The sequence below is a fragment of the Ictalurus furcatus genome, chromosome 16, assembly GCF_023375685.1.
Source record: "Ictalurus furcatus strain D&B chromosome 16, Billie_1.0, whole genome shotgun sequence".
NCBI lineage: Eukaryota > Metazoa > Chordata > Actinopteri > Siluriformes > Ictaluridae > Ictalurus > Ictalurus furcatus.
In genome coordinates this window covers 26,138,687-26,159,451 of record NC_071270.1, presented here as the reverse complement: position 1 = coordinate 26,159,451, position 20,765 = coordinate 26,138,687, and the positions used below count along the sequence as shown (strand labels likewise).

The following is a 20,765-nucleotide window of genomic DNA, read 5'->3' as shown; positions in this document are numbered from 1 at the left end:
CACATGTGTCTGGAACTTTTTGGAAGTTGCCAACATACCTTTCCTTACACATCCTTCTGCTTTTTTTTAATTTTTTTTTTTTTGGTGTAATATTTTAACGGAAAGTGATGATCGTGCAACTTTTTTTTTTTTTTTTTTAATTATTGTTTAAAAATTTATTAACCTCCTGGTTCAATGAAAACCCCACGTACAGCCCGAAAGAGCAGAGACCCTACAAGCCTACAGCTCTAAACCCCACCCCTTCCTCCCATCCTACCCCATCAGACTGTGTAGCCCCGCCTCCTGCCGGCCCACGCCCTTATTAATCTCAGCTCTCTCTGCTCTTCTCCTCACTGTAGGTGGTCTTTTCATTGACAATCCCTTTTACCAGCCGCGGACCATCGCACCTTTTATTATTCACTTGGGTCCTCAAGATCTCTTCTCTGACTTCTAGAACCATCAGGTTGTGTGGCTCTAAAGTGTCGTGTACCGCTCCAGGCTCGCTCTCTCTCTCTCCTTCTCTCTCTCTCCTTCTCTCTCTCTCCTTCTCTCTCTCTCCTTCTCTCTCTCTCCTTCTCTCTTCTCTCTCTCTCTCTCCTACACAGAAACGCCCTAACCAAACTGCACACACTCCTCCTTTCTCCCAAACACAAGCAGCTCGTAATGAAAGCAATACCCGATTCGTTCGACTTCGGCTCACCGCCGAGGACTCTTTGGCAATACACGTGAACTATTTTTTTTTTTTTTTTTTTTTTTTTTTTACGGCTTGAAGCTTTTCCTGAGATGATGTGAATGTTCAGTCTTTAATCTCGCGCTGCAATATATTCCTTTTCACTGTATATTCACGGTCGAATATGTGACTCTATAATAAATATCTGCATATATACGTATGGTATAACTCTACTATAAATATATGTGTAGATACACTGATGTACTTATGTATATTTCTATACTATATATATATATATATATACATATACATTTAAATATTGTTGGTATAAATTATTTTAGAAAGTGAAATGTAACTATTATAACCTTAAGATATAGCGAATAGCTTTCTCTTCCAGTTTTATATGTACACTGAGCAATGAGTCGTTTCGTCTATATTATTAACATGCAATACGAGCAAGCGAGCGCCCTTCTCTTAATCTACAGCTCGTAGATCAGCGATGCTTCCTCCTCTCCGCCTCAGCGGCTTGACCACGTCTGCTCGTTAGAGAGTGTGTGTGTGTGTGTGTGTGTGAGAGAGAGAGAGAGAGAGAGAAAACTTCGACCAAAGCCTGGTGTTTTGGCTCTCCACGTCATATACGCATAGCAATACGCAACACTTTTCCCATCATACACAGGTTTTTAGAAAGCACACACACGCACACACACACACACACACACACTCACACAGTCTTGCGCAGCTGCTCGCGGTTCTGTCCACACACTCGGGTCAGCTCGCGGGTCCGCTCCGGGTTATTTATTTATTATTATTTTTAAAAACACAAAGCACAATCCGAGTTAGTGATGTACTCCGAACCGGAAACCTCAGTCCTGTTTTTATACCGCGTTTATGAATCATTTACACGCGCGACACGACAGCTGTAGAGTCGAGTGCAAAAGTTTGTACACCCTCAGGACAAAGTATGCCGTCTAGCATGTTGGGTTTTTATAGATCGTGACGTAATGACGGTGGGAAAAAAATGATCCATTTAAAAGTTCTACTAGTTTGACGCTTTCGCACGTAACGTAAATAAGCCACGTGTTCGTCAGCTTTCGACCGTGTGTGTGTGTGTTTTTTCTCAACGCGTTTTTCTTTCTCTAAAGCAAAATGTTCGGCGCTGATTCTGGGGATGATGTTCGGTGTACGTTAGTACCACCGTACTATCGCTCGTGTTCTCGAGTAATTTTTACAGTTTACAAAAACTCACTTTTTCGGTCGTGTCTCGGACCCCAACCGTACACACACTACCGCTCAAAAGTTTGCACGCACTCATTCTTAATTTCCCCCATTTTAGAATAATAATAAAGTCATAAAAACTCTGGAGTAACACAAAGGGAACTATGGGAATGAGGTCGTGATAAAAAATCCAAAATAAATCAGAATAATTGAGAATTTTAGCGTCTTCAATGTAGACACGCCTTTCGCGAGCGCTTCCAGAAACGTATTAGAGGAGTTCGCACCGACGCTCGACACTTAGCGCCTGCTTTTCGGAATAATTCGCTCCGAGTCCGTTTAAATAAGGATTTGATTTGTAATCAAATCATCGGCACGATGATGTTTCTCTCTACGACGCCGATTTCACGTTTAATCTCGCACCTTCAGATCAAAAGGTCTTTAAGATCACGAGAAACACGTCAGTCGGGTGTCCACAAACTTTTGAGCGGCTGTGTGGAAAGCTGTAATTGTTTGGTTTTTGCCTTACGTTTGCGTCGTCGTGTTCGGGGAAGACAACCAGGCTTTATTTAACATCTTAGAATTCCTCCGATATAAAAACCACAAGGGGGATGCAAACTTTTGCCTTCGACCAGGCGAATTACAGGAAGTGTAACTCTACAAACTCAAACGGGATCAGTCATATCCAGTAAAGTTCCAATCCAATCAGCAAATGAAGATTGTTTAATGAACTCGAATGTGCTGTAAGCGAACGGTAAAGTTTCCCTTTAACGATTAGACCTGAATGTTTATAACGTTACTTCAAAAAAAACACAAAAAAAAACCAAATGTAAATATTATTTATTGGGTAAAATCTGTTTAAATACCGAGAAAGCATCTTTAATATTACTGCTACACTTAGAAAGGCTATTTTAAAATATTGTACACTTTAGTAGTAGATTGTAGCTTTTAAGTGCATCTATAGGGTTAAAGTGCGACCGCTTTGTTGATTTATTTAATTAATTATGCATACGCTCGTCAGAATTCTCCTCGCTGGAATTTTAATGATCTGAGCCGAAAAAAGGGGCGTGTCTTTAACAGGACGGGGCTTTAGGACCGAACGACGTCTTGGTTTAATTCATTAAAAGTACGGAATGTCTGTGATATTATACGCTGCATCATTCCATCATATTTTCTGAACCAAAAAAAAAACAAAAATCCCAACCAGAAGAACAACGTCCATCTTTTTATTTATTATTGAGTTAAAGATGGTGAGAAAACACACGAGAGAGAGAGAGAGAGAGAGAGAGAGCTGATTTAGTCAAAAGCACAAATCCTTTTCTAAACAGCAGTTTCTACATTTTGTTGTATCTATCCATCTGTTTATCTTTATTTCTTCATGCCTTTTTGTCCATCTGCCGTTCTGTATTCACTTCCTTTCTTTCTCTTCCCTCTCATCTTTTTCTTTCTATCCTGCTCACGCCTTCCTTTTTTCATTTCCTTCTTTGTCCCTTTCGAATATTCCCTTCTTTCTGCCATCCCTCTGTTTCTTTCCTTCCTTCCGTTTGCCCAGCCACCTTTCTTTACCTTTCATTTTCATTCGTTCCTTCGTCTCCTCCCCCTCTGCCCCTTCCCGCTCTCTCCTCAGTGTAGTCAGTGGTAGTTGATGGGCGTGGGTTCAGATGTCCAGCAGCAGCAGGTATCTGTGATGGAGGTGTAGAGTGTGTGTGTGTGTGTGTGTGTGTGTGTTGAAGATGAAGCAATAAAAGTCTCCGCGAGCGTTAAACTCGCTCCTAACGATCTGAAGCTCTGTAACGGCCCGCTGTGACTTCAGACTCGTCCGGAGATAAATCTTGGTAAGAACAGGACGGAACAAACCCTTCTGCAGCGTAGCGAGCGTAGCGAGCGTACCCCCTCTTCACCTCAGAGGACAGCTTTACGCTTTACGCTGTACGTTTAAATAGCACGTAGCGCTCGTTCACTTATTCCTGAGAAAGCGCCCCGTCAGAGCCGATCACTTTCGCACGGTTTGACGTCTGGGGCTTCATTTCGTGGACCTGTGAAGCCTCGCTGGTGAAATTGAGCAGGCTCTGGTTTCTGTGTGAGCGAGTCGCCAGGTTCACGAAACAAACCCGCGTCCTGAATCCGTGCGTTACAGCAGAGCTGCTTTGAGTGGATCGTCCCCTAGCATTAGGAATGTACACAAGTAGAATGTATAATCATAGAAGAGCTGCGTGTATAACGCATGAGAGGAAATGCCGATGTTTTACCCTGGTTCGTGTTTACATCTCTGTCTGATTGTTAACGCTGCGAGCGCGGCCGGATTCCCCGCCCGTCCGTCCGCCCGCCCGTCCGCCCGTCCACGATTCCGCTGCTGTAGATATTCACTCCGCCGCGTTCATCCTCCTCGACTCTGTTACCTGTTTTTATTTACTATTATTTTTTTAGACGTGACTTGAAAAGATATCAAACATTTAGACTCGTATCTACACTTGAAATATTATTAAAAGGTCATAATCTAAACGATGTGACGTGGCAATCGTGCAGGAGTTCCGTGAGCGAGCTGTGCTTGAGTAGACGCGAAGTAAACACGCCTAGCTGTGGTTATTGATTAGTGAAAACACCCTGGTGGTCTCTGTCTGTCACTGTATCTGCTCTTTCAAAAATGCTTACGCAATTAACCTACAAAAAAATGCTCTGAAGTGTAAAAACTTCTCTCTTGTTTTTTTTTTTGTTTTTTGTTTTTTTAAAGGAAATAAAAACGTACTGATTATGAACCATTCTGCTCTGCGGTGTGTTTTTGTGTCTGTCCGGAATGTTCTGAGAGACACTGATCTCTGGGACGTCATCACGCCCTCGGAGAAGGAGATTGGGGACGAAGAACGCGTTAAAGCAGGCGTACGCTGTACGACTCCACGCTCCAGTGGAACCGCAGGTCCAGGCACTAAAGGTGCTCGCGCTGTAAAGATAACTCCTGATGCAGAACGTCAAACTGTACGGTTACCAAGCAACCACGCCACGCCACGCCACGCCAGCGCTGGACTTTATCTCAGTGAAACACTATTTAAACAAAGCTTTCAGTAAATTATTGTATAAACTGTACCAACATTGTAGACCATAAGCCCGGCTTTAGCTCCTCCCCCTCGTCCTCCCCACGCTGGAGGAAACGTGATTAAAGGCTTCGTTTCTAGAAAACTCCGTGGCGTGCATGATGACAGGGCTGGCATCGTGACACGGTGACACGAGCTTCTCGAACAGTGTAGGGTTTCACCGAACCCGAGAGACGCAGAACGTACGAGAACCCGGTTACAACGCCCTCGATGGTACGCACGGAACCGACTCGTACACGGCGAGAGCTGTGTGTTAAAGTCATTACAGACACAGGGCGGGGTCTCGGTCTGTTTTTAGCCCCGGAGATACTCTACTCCTGCAGATCCGTTACCGTTCGCACTCACAGTTTATAACGTGAGACGGAGTGACACACCGACTCTCAGGGTCCGACTGCACAGCGCTGACGTACGAGTGTAACAGGATCGTACCGCATTCCAACATCAGCTCTCACACACACACACGCACACCCTGACTGCTTTGGAGGCAGCTGTGTAAAATGTGCTGATCACTACTGAGACACATACTGATATCAATCTGATCTCACACTCGTTCGCTCGGACGTGAAACAAGCTCCGATACCAAGTGGCGTAAACCTAGCGTACGTAAACGCACTCACGAATCGAAACAAAGCAAGACGAGGAACTACAGCATCTTAAAACATCTAAAACGTCGTCATCATCACACGACGCTAGGAGATGATGATGTTCTTGACGATCGGTCGCTCTCGGTCATCGACAACGAGGAATTACGACGCAGTGAAAACGCGCTCGAACGCTACTCCATACGAACTAACTAAAGCAGCTAGCTAACACACGACATTCCTAATCAACTCACATCAGCATCGGCAATGGCGTGTATCCGGAATTACATGGGGGTGGGGGGTCAGAATAAATAAATAACGGTATAGACGTGATCTGAACGTGTGAACGTGTTGGACGAGGTCACGCTTCGTATCTCACCCGATGAAAGGAAGGACGTCTAGATGACGTGACGGTGAGGATCTCCGTACCACCAAGGCATCTGTAAGAAGGATTCGTTTTTTTAGAAAAGCAGAAAAGATTAAAATCGTAGCTAGAGCAGCGTACGTGACGCGGCGTGTAAGAGAGGTGCCAAGATACGTACCTGATGATCGGAGAGGAGGAAAAACATCGCCGAGATGATCGGCGAGGACGGGTACGGGGGTTACGAGGCGCTTCGGAGCAAACGTGAAGACGGTAACATCGAACGATGAACACGTCCGCTGATGAAGTTATTAATAGACTCTTATCGAAAAACTGGCAGCTAAAAAAACGTAAACGACTCGAGAATTAATTCTCTACGCCATCGTCAGGTTCTATTCACACTGTAAACAAATTTACATTTTCATACACAAATTATTCCGAAAAATCGGTCCGTTTTCATTCGTTTCGCCATAAAGACGAATTTTAACTTCACTTTAAAGATCACTAATTTCAATAAAAGCAGAACAGATCGTCCGCGTGTATAAATACCTGGAATCATATATTTTTTCTGCATTTAAATTACGTAAATTTTTTTAAAATATTCAATGCTGACCAAATGTATAGAAAATATCGTTTTAAAAAAAAAAAACAAAGGTTGAGTTATGATCTGACCCACGTTTTTTTAATTTATTAATTTTTAAACTTCATTTGGATTTATTGTCTTTTTTTTTTTGGTCTTGAAACCGACTGCATGAAAGGGTAAACCCGCGGTGCCTTTTTCATTTTGAACCCCTTCTCGTCTACACCCCATGAACAACGTGCACACTTTAATACCTTCTTAAACACGTACGCAGAGAATAAATCCACACACACACACACACACACACACACACACACAGGCGATATATTTGTGTTTGGTAGCTTTATATTGAAATTGATGAAGTATACACAATGCAGCTACACTATTACCATGTTCATACAGACACACGTAGTAATAATAATAATAATAATAATAATAATAATGCTGGACGAGGATAAATTTTGGCATGTAATAGATGAGAGACAGCAGTTTGACATTAAAGACAGAACTTTAAAGCGACGTATACAAGGAGGCAACATTAGTAACGTTACCATGGAGTAGAAATACAAAATAAAACATTACATTCAAACAAAAACCTTTAATGCTTCTTATGTACAATCCGCCAGTGCCTCGTGGAATGACCCCTGCTTTTATTTATTTATTTATCTATCTATTTATTTAGAGAGAAGAAGAAAAAAAGGGGCTTCCTGTGACATGAGCAAGACAGATTCTGTTATAAATATGTCTGTAAGGTGCAAAAACTTAAAAAAAAAAAAAAAAAAACCCACAGAGTGTTTCTTTACACAGCCTTTATGTGCGCACACACACACACACACACACACACACGCGTGCACACGCACAAGCATGCCTGTGAGAGTGTGTGTGAGCGTTGTCTCTCATACACGCGCTAAATAAGTGCTTCAGGACGCAGCTCTCTGACGAGACCGCATCCACCGACGATAATGCTAATGCTAATGCTAATGCTAAGAAAAAGGGATGGAACTAGCGTGCTAGCGTTCCCTCATTAATGTGTGTATCAGCGAGCGTAAAGGTGTACCCGCCGATTAAAACTAATCGCACCATCAGAACATGCCTGCGAGAGGGGCGGAGCTTTTCCTTGACTGGACTTCGCACGCAGACTTTTTCCTGATTGGTTGGATGTTAGTGGTCCACTTTGATTAAACTTTCCCAGTCTGCTATCCTCCCCACGTACAGTCCGAGAACCCGGGGGTTCCAGAGCCTCTGCGTGAATGTGTTATAAACATGAATCTTGTTATAAATGATGAATATTTATAAAATCACTGATGGCAGCTTTAATGGTAAAAAGGAGATGCTTCTCTTCAACAGAGGTCTCCGTTTTTCATTCCCTCCGACCATCGCTCCTCTCTTTAGTGTACTTCGCCAACAAAAGAGGGGTGCCATTACTTTTATTTATTTGAGATATATATATATATATATATAAATAAAAATGTGCTTCTTTACCTTGTCCCTCTTCCTACATGATGAAAATCACTGTCGTGTACGGTCACTCACAGTCAATGGCACAAGGTTCCTTTAGTGCACACACACACACACACACACACACACACACACACACACACACACACGTCTAACATATTAAATCATGTAAGCTCACAGAAATTCATCATCAAACGGAAATTAGAAAAGCTCGTCTTCTTCCCAAAAGAAGGCTGTTAGTTTGTTGATGTTTGTGGGTTTATTTTGTGCAAGTAGTCTGGAGTAGAACAGTAGCTTGAGTGTGGTATTAATGTGTGTGTGTGTGTGTGTGTGTGTGTGTGTGTGTGTGTGAGAGTCAGTAGTATAAAGCCTAGCGCTAAAGCCTCCTCTGCTTTAGTATATTCTGTGTGTTTTGTTTTCTCTCTATGCAAAGATCTGGATCTTTTTACAAAAAAGGGAAAAATAAATGGTTCGTTTGGGTGTCGTGAGGTTCACCACACTGATCCATAAAGAGAGAGAGAGAGAGAGAGAGAGAGAGAGAGAGAGAGAGAGAGAGAGAGGGGGAGCACGAGAGAGAGAGATGATTTTTAGGTGGTCTCTTTGCCCTGAGCTCCCGTCACCGTCTTAATGGAGGTTAGAGTTCGGTTGAACCAGGTCTTTTTAGCCGCTTGCACTTCACTGAGCGCCAGAGCCAAATGGTGGTCCAAATCCTGAAACACACACACACACACACACACACACACACACACACAGAGATTTAACCCCATACTTCATTGTCTTGCAACAATTAATCTATCTCCAATGTTCTGATCGTCATTAACACAAAACTTTCCTGCGTAACTGTAAAAAAGGGAATTTCAACGAGGTCACGTGACCCGGAAGTGCTGTTTTCACTTCCTTTTCTGAAGGTCATCGTCACTCATTTCAGTGAGTCCGTCCGTCCACACAACCTTCACACGTTCGCTCGGCGGCAAAAACCCCGTGCGCTGTACAGTCTGGAAAACGCAGCGGAATTAAGACGGCCGTCTCATACACGGTGTTATTTTTGACTTCATGATGCTTTCCGGCACTGCACACCGTTACCACGCGCCAACAATTTACCAGTGTGAACCAATTCAAACGATAAAAATCCATAAAGACATTTTAAAGTATAATATAAATGATTAGATCACCTCTACGTTCACATTAGTAAGCGACATTTTAACGGGAATTTTCTCTAAATTTCTCTTCAAACTCGCTACGACACCGCGAAGAAGCGGCGGATCCGCACAACGTTTCTTCAGTCCTTTGCTCAGAAATTCAGTTCCTACCTGCTACTCGTTCCCGCAAAAATGAAAGAACCACGGTTTTATTTCATCCCGTCACATACGACCTCTCATTATATATATATATAAACACGTATGCGAGCGTGAACGTAGAGTCAGGTGTAAGTGTGACGCAGCGGGTGTAAATGCGAGTACTCGGGTGATCTCGGTACCTGGATCTTGCACTCGGCCTCCACCAGCTGCAGTTTGGTCTGAGCGAGTTCCAGCTCCATCTCCCTGAGCTGCACCTGCAGAGCTTCTTTCTCCTCGTCGTTCTCGTCCTCGTTCAGCTCTTTAGGAACGCTCAGAGCCTTCAGACGGCCCTCTTTACTGAAGAGCACGCTGCACCTCTCACAGCCCTCCACCTTCATCTACACACACACACACACACGGCTGGGTGTTATCAGTGTCGGGACGGGGCGAGTCAAGCCGGCTGATTGTGTAATCTTTATCAGCGTGGTCTCAAGCAGGAGCACAAAGCGTGGAAATTGGCCTGAACTGAACACAATGTTTTCTTTATCGGCGAAAGCACGAGCAGCATGATGATGATGATGATGCTCTCCACAGGAGAAACACACACCACACACACACACACACACACACACACACGGTTAGCTCTGTGTGTGTGTCTTCAGACAGCCCACTAATCTGTGTCTGTCTTGCAAGTCCACTTCTCCTATAAAGAGCCCATCATCTACTCAAGAGCCTCTCCACTTTACTCCTCGCCTCATTAGGGAGCAATAAATCATCTCCCGCGCAGAGGTTCCACCTCACTGCTGAAACCAGACCTGAACCCAGACCTGAACCCCGCGACTGATACGTCACTTCAGATGAAAAGAGTGTCTCTCTCGATCCATTTAACACCGCTGTGCATATGAGAATATTTCCTCGGCTTTTTAAACCAGACGCACAAAAAAACAAAAAAAAACCCTGCACTTTCTGCTCAATTCAACAGAATTTCTTTTAAAATAACATGATGTCAAAACGAGTTTCGGTAATCGACTAAGCAAGTCCACGCTACATTAGCACCAACTTCGCAAAACAGACCGTTCCGCTAAGGTAATACGGAGAAAACAACAACAGATATAGCTGCGAACGGCGAGGACGGGCCCAAGCACTACGGTGCCATCGCCACCCAGTTGGTGTATGAAGACGACGCATAGTGAAGCGAGTGCTGGAGAGGACAACACCCTGCCACAAAGTCCCCGTTCCACAAGCAAGCAATAAATAAATAAATAAATAAATGTTATGTGGAGCAGGAACCAAAAAAGGATCCTGATTGGTCATCGTATAAAGTTTATGTCTGACCAATCAGCAAACGATTGGTACAGCAAGCACTATCCTTAATAGTCTTTGTGACAGGAACTAAATAGTTTCCTGATCGGCCATTCAATAAAACTCGTATTTGACCAATCAGCAACGTTCAGAATAACAAGCCCCGCCCCTAATAAGCCCTAGTCCTTAAAAGACAAACAGAACCGACTCTGGAGCAGGACCTTAGAAGTCAGCAGTCAACTGGTCCAGAAAAAAAAAAGTACTGATTCGCGAGCAGGAACTAAAAGCGTATATTTGCAACATTCAGTATAACAAGCTCCGCCCCCAACAGGCCCTGGTCCTTAGAAAAAAAAACCCAACTCCAGACCTCAACTCTGCAGCAGGAACTAAACACTACCTCTAGGTTGCCATGCTGTGCGTAATAAATTAAATTGAGGAATGAAATAATAGGGTTGTCGGTGGTTTTAAAACGTTTCCTGATCCTAGCATAAAGCTTATGTTTGCTCAATCGGCAACGTTTAGTACATCAGCTCCACCCACAGTGGCCTCTGCTTCTTAAAGAACAGTACCGACTCTGGAGCAGGAACCAGAAAGGTTCCTTTGTCTATGATCCAAGAAATAAGATTAGTCCTGGTTCCTGTCGTGGGAACGTATCTGAAGGTTCTGGACTCCTAGTGGATGAGTAAGTGAGTAAGTAATAATCACCCCGCCCACTCGGGGTCACACCGTTTATATCCTGAATCTTTCATAAACAGTTTAAAGTCACAGATGAAGTTCTGAAAAAAAGTTCCTCAGGTGTATTGGGATAAACAAACAGGTTCATGTAGTGGATGAAACGGTGAGGAGTTACTCACCCGGATCTTCTCCAGCTCTCCTCTGTTAGCCGTCTGCTGCTTCTCAAGTCGTTCACTCAGCTGGGAGCAGATCTGATACACACACACACACACACACACACACACACCTCATTCATAAGAGGAGCTGTACAGTACATGATGTGAAAAACTCTTCCTAGTCTGAAATAAAGAAATTTATGAATGAATGAGAGCAGACCGATTTCATCCAATCACAGAGCGACCAAGTGTCTACGACTAGTCTTAACCCATTGCATTTCAGTGTTTTGGTTAAATATAAACCATCCAATCTACTGCATGGACACCAAGCACCATCCTGATCCTGATCCTCTTACATTACAAGTTATTTTAACACGAAAAAAAAATTAGATCTCATGCAAATTTAAACAAATAGCAACGACGTGGTTGGAGTTCATTCAATTATACAATAAACCCCGCCCCTTAACTCACCCTTTAACCCCACCCACTTCATAGTCATGTGAATTTAAAATGTTACGAATTCATTATAAATTTCAAAATGTGTGGCCATGTTAGGAAAAAAACAAAGAGTCCAGTCTTTTAGAAAACGGCGCTGTTTCTTTTCATGGTGTGGAAACTTCATAACTTTTATCAATTTTACGCAATATCTACAGCACTGTAGTGATAGAGATACGAATTTTGGTAGAAATCTGTTGGGAAGTTCCTTCAGCGATTACATTTACGTTCCATTGTTAAAGGAACACTTAAAGGCTCTTGTGATTGGTTAAAGTCACACACGCTCGTGAATTATTCATGAATTTTCCTCTCGCTCTCCAACCTCGCTCTATGGCTCTCCGGCGTCTTATTATTAATCCCTTATGTGTCTTGTTCTCTCTCCGTTTGCATCAGTCTCTCGCTAATTGCATTACCCACAATCCTCTCCTCGTGTCACTGGGAAATCACGGACTCTCTCTCGCTCTCGTTTTCAAGGCCAAATAAAAAACCCAGTTCTAATTTGCGGAACGTTTAATCGGCGGAGTGCGTTTCTCCTCCAGACCACACGTCCTGTCCGGCCGTGTGCCGTCAGCGTGACACGCGCAAGCCGTCTTCATCAACTCTCGCACGCCTGCACTGCATGCATCTTCATATCGGACGGCGTATTATACAAACCCGACCCGCGTGTTCCTCATCGAAATATTTCTAATGAATCAAACGGCCATGAAATATTCGCCTTCTTAATGGAAACAGAAGGCTTGATCTAAAGGAGATAACGATTTAATCCGCCTCCATGTGACTGGTCAGTGTCGAAAATCTACTGTCATTAGAGTACAACAGTTCTCATTAGAATTTAGGATTATACAACAGCAGCAGAAATAAATAAATAAATACATTCAATTCTATTGAATGTATTTCAGAATTCAAAATCCTGTCCAAAGCCACGCCCACAAAAACACACACACGTGCAGTAATTTTGGCTTAAGCTAGAACGCATGAACGCTAGTACGCGAGGTCGAGGTTTCCGAATTAAAAGCCAAAACAATCGACAGGAGCGTAATCCACCACCCAATTAATAATATCTGCGATAGCCTTTCCACCGCTTGACAGAGGAGAAGGGGTGCCAATACTTTATGCAGCACGACAGGAGGGCTACATGCAGTCATTATTCGCCTACAACGTGACCTGATAAACTAGCAGCTTTGAAATGAATCAAACAAACACAAACATCCAATCAACTGCGTGCGACTTCATATGCTAATGATATGCTAATGAGTTGTTCTATAATTGCTCTCTTTAATTAACAAATGTTCAGAAACAACTAACAGCTGAAATGGAACAAACACAACAAGGGGAATACGGGTACACGGCACATGCGCATTTTCAAGTGAAGCCCCCGTGCTGTTTCTGTTCATTTGTTAGAAACTACGATGATGTAATTCCGTTTAAAGTATTGGCACCCATGGGGGAAAAAGGCTTTTTTTAATAAATCCAATGCAAGTATAATGATTTATTACAATTCCTACCACAGTGCAGTTAAATTCTCAAATCAGAAGGTGATCAATTCTCTAGAACAGCGGCTCTGACAGTAGCGCAGGTTTATATTAATACGCTCGTTCTGATACGTTACCGTTTCTATAGCAACGGCTCATGTTTGTTTGTTTATTTCAAGAGAGAGAAAACTGTTTAGAGCTGTATATAACTATATTTTTAAAACTCCAATCAAAGTGGGTGTAGTTGTTTTAAGGAGTCATACTGGAAGCATTAAGAACAGTGTGTGTGTGTGTGTGTGTGTGGACCCTGTTATCGTGCTGGATCATGAATCACACTGTCAGCAGGTCCCATTAAAGGCAACTCTACAGGGACATAAGCACTATTTTTTACAGAGCTGAGCTCACTCTGTGCACTGATCCCACACACACACACACACACACACACACACACACACGCGCCTATATCCATGTATCACTATAATTTAATACAACCCTACCTGCATTTAAATGAGTTTAATGCAGATTAAATAATAAATAAATAAACAAACATAAACAAACAAATAAATAAAAACAAGTAAATAGGATTTATAACTTTATAAATAAATGAATGTGAAAACCCACACTATGGTATGCAAATATATCATACATATCAATATATTGTATTGTTTTTATTATTATTATTATTGTTATTATTATTATTTAATGATGCAGTGTAATTAGATTTGCTTCCCGGTAGGAAAATATACAGCGACCGCAAAGAGACGGAAGAGAAAAAGAGGAAGATAAAGGGATGAAGGATGAAAGAGGGAGAAAAATAAATAACGAGGAAAAAAAAAGTGAAAAGAGAAGAGAAAGAGGGGTGAAGCAGAAAGAAAGAAGGAAATGAGATGGAGAACAGGGGGAAGGAGAAATAAGGAGAAAAGGAAATAAAGAGAATGAAATAAAATAAAGGCTTTATAAAGTGTGTGTGTGTGTGTGTGTGTGTGTGTGTGTGTTCTGACCTGTTTGTATTCTCCGATGATGGAGCCGTTCTTTTTGATCTCTGACTCCGATTTGTCCAGCTCTCTGCGGCACATCTCCTTAAGCTGAGGACACACACACACACACACACACACACACACACACACTCTTCAGAACTGATATGAACTGTGGAGGAGTGTACAGGAGCTGAAGTGCCGTTTTACGTCACATTTTATCGATGGTGAAACGAGTTAGTTCCCGTTCTCGCTTACGTTACAGAAGCCACAAACAGCCGTTCCCTCGCCCGCCAGCCTCTCTCTTTATCCTCTCTCTTTATGGACGTGAGTGAGCTGTTACTATAGCAACGAGCTGCACTACCGTCAGAGCTGCTGTTATACAGAATGAGTCTATACCTCCTGACCAATCAGAATCCAGAACTCATCGGCGCCGCTATAAAACGTCAGCGAGAACGGAAAGTAACTCGTTTCGTGGACGTTACAGTATGACGTGTCGGTCTTTAATAAAGAGACATTGATAATTATGGGCAGACGGGTGCGGTACAAGAGGAATAAAACACTCTGGGACGTACGGTTACGGGAAAAAGTTACTCTAACAGAAACACCGTGTTTTATATTCCTTACTTATTCTAAAGCAGCGTGTTCAACGTTAAATGTCAAGCCCTTGTGTAATCGCTGTCTCAGTGTGTGTGTGTCTCTCTCTCTCTCTCACACACACACGATTACAGCACAGTAATTGGACAGATAGTGTCACAATGTCACAGGATTCGTCATCTCCGGCACGATGGACTTGGACAGAAACCAGAAACGACGGTACAAGCTTCACCTTCACCTCAGACTGTTCGTCTCTCTCGAGTCAAATAAAAGCAACGTGTATAAAATTAGCTCGTGTCATTTACACAGCCGGCGCCTTAGAGTCAGAGTTATTATGTACATAACCTCAGGCTGAGCGGCCGTGTTCGAGGTTCAATAACGACATTTTAAAGCGCAGTTATCTCCAAGGTTGCTCCTCACAAAATAGATTTCTTTTTTTGGAAAAGCTTTTGGAAAAACGTCCTCCTAAGTGGAGAAATCCTCAAAAAAATGGACACTTATTGAAAAAAATAAATAGGAGGTACGTATAAAATAGGTTCTAAACACGTCTATAATGAAATAAATCTCCCTCCAGGGCATCTGTAGACTGAGAGAAGAATAAAATCTCCAAATTTGCTTCTCATAGAAAGTGGTCACCTAAAAAATAAATAAATAAATAAATAAATAAAACGATTCATATGAAAATATCCGGCAATAAAAGGGATTAAATTTGCTCAGGAACATCACAGGTGTTCAAGAAGAGACCAATTTGTGGGGGAAAAATGGAATAAATCGATAGGGTAAGGGTTCAGAGCGGATAAATCCGTTCTAATATACGTTTTAATTAATTTTCCAAATTTTCCAACACGGGAGAAATTGAGGGAAAAGTAGTTCCGGTAAATTTAAGCTCCGTCGTATCCATACGCCATCAGAGCCACACAACTACCTCAAATACTTCCCTCTGAAAAAGTCGTTCCATCTCCAAAAAGGATTCATTCCTCAGATGAACAGCTTCATTTAGAAACTCTAAATTTAAAACCGGAATATAACTCCATTTCTACACCGTAATGATCCAATTTATATGGAATTTTTTTAAGGTATTTCCCAAAATCTCCGAAATATCCCGTGCATTTCCTTAGTTTCTTCGCTAAATTTTGCGTATTTGTTCTTATATCTCTTATAACTATACTTCACACACGCACACACACACACACCTCCACAAGGGAAATCATCCACATGAACTCGTATTTAACCCACGCATGCCCTTTGGCTCCTCTTTCTGAGGACATGATCGTCGAAATATGAGCTCAGCTCTCCCGAGATCCTGTGTTAATCCACAGAACCTGCCCTGGAGAACTTTCCTGAGGTTCTAACACAAGAGTGGAGGAGGAAGAATAAAAAGTATATATCGATATACACAGTGATAGCGTGATATTTCCCTCAGGAGGAACGGAGAGACAATATGGCTGACCTGCGCCGCTTCATCCTCCAGCCGTCTCTTCTCATCCTCCGAGTCGATCAGTTTCTGTTTCGTGATGAGGAGCTCTTTGTTTAGGGCGTCGGCCTTCTCCTCCGCCTGAACGCCACACACACACACACACACTTTTTAACTGATCACATCAGGGTACCAGAAAGGATGTTAAAGAAGCTGAGTGAGAGCAGCTCACGTTGTCCAGGTCCTTCCTGAGCGAGATCTTACTGCTGACCAGCTCGTGAGCGAGATCATCGTTCTCCTGCTCCAGACGCATGTTGGCTTCCTGCAGACGCCGGTTCTCCCGCTGTGGACGAGAGAACAGAGACCGTGTGACTCGCTTGTCTTGTGACTGTGTGTGTGTGTGTGTGTGTGTGTGATCATTAACTGTGCCAGTGAACAGAGCAACCTTTGACATGAGAGCTCTTAAAGCACACATCCAGACAGGCGGAGAACAATTACACCACAACACACTCGGGTTCATTTTATATACAGGTTTAACACACACCTGATCAGACGATACACAGGTAAGGCCTTTAGTGATTATAGATTACTGCATCACTATCATCTTACTGTGCCTTTCCTATGTAAAGCACTTTCACTCCAAATTCTGAACTCAGATAAAAATGAGCTATTAACCTGAGGATTATAACAGACCCTAACTACTGCACTATATGCCCAAAAGACCCTAACTAGTGCACTATATGCCCAAAAGACCCTAACTACTGCACTATATGCCCAAAATACCCTAACTAGTGCACTATATGCCCAAAAGACCCTAACTAGTGCACTATATGCCCAAAAGACCCTAACTAGTGCACTATATGCCCAAAAGACCCTAACTAGTGCACTATATGCCCAAAAGACCCTAACTACTGCACTATATGCCCAAAAGACCCTAACTAGTGCACTATATGCCCAAAAGACCCTAACTACTGCACTATATGCCCAAAAGACCCTAACTACTGCACTATATGCCCAAAATACCCTAACTAGTGCACTATATGCCCAAAATACCCTAACTAGTGCACTATATGCCCAAAATACCCTAACTAGTGCACTATATGCCCAAAAGACCCTAACTACTGCACTATATGCCCAAAAGACCCTAACTACTGCACTATATGCCCAAAATACCCTAACTAGTGCACTATATGCCCAAAATACCCTAACTAGTGCACTATATGCCCAAAATACCCTAACTAGTGCACTATATGCCCAAAATACCCTAACTAGTGCACTATATGCTCAAAATACCCTAAATAGTGTACTATATGCTCAAAATACCCTAACTAGTGTACTATATGCTCAAAATACCCTAACTAGTGCACTATATGCCCAAATACCCTAACTAGTGCACTATATGCCCAAAATACCCTAAATAGTGTACTATATGCCCAAATACCCTAACTAGTGCACTATATGCCCAAATACCCTAACTAGTGCACTATATGCTCAGTAGACCCTTTCTAGTGCTCTATATGCTCAGTAGACCCTATCTAGTGCACTATATGCTCAGTAGACCCTATCTAGTGCTCTATATGCTCAGTAGACCCTATCTAGTGCACTATATGCTCAGTAGACCCTATCTAGTGCTCTATATGCTCAGTAGACCCTATCTAGTGCTCTATATGCTCAGTAGACCCAAACTAGTGCACTATATGCTCAGTAGACCCTATCTAGTGAACTATATGCTCAGTAGACCCTATCTAGTGCACTATATGCTCAGTAGACCCTATCTAGTGCACTATATGCTCAGTAGACCCTATCTAGTGCTCTATATGCTCAGTAGAACCTATATAGTGAACTATATGCTCAGTAGACCCTATCTAGTGCTCTATATGCTCAGTAGACCCTATCTAGTGCACTATATGCTCAGTAGACCCTATCTAGTGCTCTATATGCTCAGTAGACCTGAACTAGTGCTCTATATGCTCAGTAGACCCTATCTAGTGCACTATATGCTCACTAGACCCTATCTAGTGCTCTATATGCTCAGTAGACCCAAACTAGTGCACTATATGCTCAGTAGACCCTATCTAGTGAACTATATGCTCAGTAGACCCTATCTAGTGCTCTATATGCTCAGTAGACCCTATCTAGTGCTCTATATGCTCAGTAGACCCAAACTAGTGCACTATATGCTCAGTAGACCCTATCTAGTGAACTATATGCTCAGTAGACCCTATCTAGTGAACTATATGCTCAGTAGACCCTATCTAGTGCTCTATATGCTCAGTAGACCCTATCTAGTGCTCTATATGCTCAGTAGACCCAAACTAGTGCACTATATGCTCAGTAGACCCTATCTAGTGAACTATATGCTCAGTAGACCCTATCTAGTGCTCTATATGCTCAGTAGACCCTATCTAGTGCTCTATATGCTCAGTAGAACCTATATAGTGAACTATATGCTCAGTAGACCCTATCTAGTGCTCTATATGCTCAGTAGACCCTATCTAGTGAACTATATGCTCAGTAGACCCTATCTAGTGCTCTATATGCTCAGTAGACCCTATCTAGTGCACTATATGCTCAGTAGACCCTATCTAGTGCTCTATATGCTCAGTAGAACCTATATAGTGAACTATATGCTCAGCAGACCCTATCTAGTGCTCTATATGCTCAGTAGAACCTATATAGTGAACTATATGCTCAGCAGACCCTATCTAGTGCACTATATGCTCAGTAGACCCTATCTAGTGCTCTATATGCTCAGTAGACCCTATCTAGTGCTCTATATGCTCAGTAGACCCTATCTAGTGCTCTATATGCTCAGTAGACCCTATCTAGTGCACTATATGCTCAGTAGACCCTATCTAGTGCTCTATATGCTCAGTAGACCCTATCTAGTGCTCTATATGCTCAGTAGACCCTATCTAGTGCTCTATATGCTCAGTAGACCCTATCTAGTGAACTATATGCTCAGTAGACCCTATCTAGTGCTCTATATGCTCAGTAGACCCGAACTAGTGCTCTATATGCTCAGTAGACCCTATCTAGTGAACTATATGCTCAGTAGACCCTATCTAGTGCACTTTACGTGGAACGTGGGCTGTTTAGACAGTTTTCGTTTTGGAACAGCATCCGAGCAGTGAACCAGGTGTGTAAGGTTCTCCTGAGCAGAGTGGAGCTCAGTCATCAGTGATCCTTCCATCGTCTTATTTTTACCCAATCCCTCTCTCCCACCGCTCTGTCGCTCCACTCGTCCCCAGAGCCAGGAGGTGAGACTTCGCTCAGATCGCTGCTCATTACTGACACACAGCGTGTATGCTAACGAGGGACAGCTCAGAGCCGTCACACTACAGAGCTCGCCTCTCTCTCTCTCTCTCCCTCTCTCTCTCTCTCACACACACACACACGGTTGTTACCTCATATCTCTCGATGGGGGCCTCTTGCTGTTCCTGTTGTTCTCGCATCGTGTGATACTCTTTCTCATACTTCTTCAGCTTCTTTTGACTGATCTGTCACACACACACACACACACACACTTTATGCTTGGTGAACGTGTTAGAGTGACAAGATGATGCAAAAAAGTTGAAACAATGTCAGGCTGCACTGCATTCTGCCATGAACTTGAAATCTTATGAAGAACTCAGAGCTCACTCGCTTCTCATCTTAATAATAATAATAATAATAATAATAATAATAATAAAGTTGTATAGTATTCAGAGTTAAGTGAAGATTAAATACTCACGTTACACACATCAGTATTCAGACCTCAAACGTAACTATAGACTTAAGCGCTATTCAGAAGTTACACAAGAGCTAAACATGAGGGGGTGGAGCTTGTCTAAAACAGGGGCGTGTCTCACTTACGCACGACTCCCGACGTTAAACTTAAGCACGTTTTCCTTTATCGAGATCGGTTCGAGGGTGGAGCAGTATTAATCCCAGCGCCACAGTCTGACCGATTAACCACAACAGGTCACAGACACACCTCGGTTTTACTTAAACTCCGCCCCTTTCGCGTAGCTTTCACGTAAATCCTGAATAACGCTCGAGTACAACATGAGGTCTGGATACCGTATGCAATTTAAACCTTAATTCAACTCCAGATATGACCCTGGATGCCCAACACACCCTTACAGTAATGCAGAACCCTGTTTGGAAGCTGGGGATATGGGGGCGTTCCTAAATTTGCATATTCATAGATCTTGGCATTTTTAATAAAAGACAAAGCAGACATGTTTCCAGAGTTATTTTAAACTCACGAGAAAAATTAAAATAAATCCTGAACATCTCCTAAATGCTTTTTTTTGTGTCATGTCCTAAAAAAAAAAAAATAAAATAAATAAAAAAATAAAAAAAGAAGACTAAAATGAAATAAAATAAACCCAGAAAACCCCTCCTCTGGAATGTGGCCGCTTTAATAAAAATCAGTCCATCAGGATGTAATTTCTCCACACGCAGAGCTCTGAGCTGTATTTATCATTCT

The 20,765-nt window shown here is 42.6% G+C and overlaps 1 protein-coding gene across 10 annotated transcripts in view; it reads right to left on the bottom strand.

Annotated features, from left to right (window-relative positions):
- Positions 1 to 4,572: 4,572 nt before the first annotated feature.
- The window catches only part of LOC128620483 (rab GTPase-activating protein 1-like), an 82,683-nt gene continuing 66,490 nt past the window's right edge, over positions 4,573 to 20,765 (bottom strand). For 4 of the 10 annotated variants that reach the window (XM_053645514.1, XM_053645516.1, XM_053645515.1 and 1 more), the window contains 7 exons: positions 19,699 to 19,791; positions 16,524 to 16,634; positions 16,328 to 16,432; positions 14,308 to 14,391; positions 11,364 to 11,435; positions 9,408 to 9,605; positions 4,573 to 8,640 (listed from right to left, as the gene is read on the bottom strand). In XM_053645514.1, coding sequence (XP_053501489.1) covers positions 8,518 to 8,640; positions 9,408 to 9,605; positions 11,364 to 11,435; positions 14,308 to 14,391; positions 16,328 to 16,432; positions 16,524 to 16,634; positions 19,699 to 19,791 — 786 coding nt within the window. In that variant the 3' untranslated portion in view covers positions 4,573 to 8,517. The remainder of the gene's footprint in view (positions 8,641 to 9,407; positions 9,606 to 11,363; positions 11,436 to 14,307; positions 14,392 to 16,327; positions 16,433 to 16,523; positions 16,635 to 19,698; positions 19,792 to 20,765) is intronic. The other 6 variants (XM_053645521.1, XM_053645520.1, XR_008388151.1 and 3 more) reach the window with 6 other exon arrangements.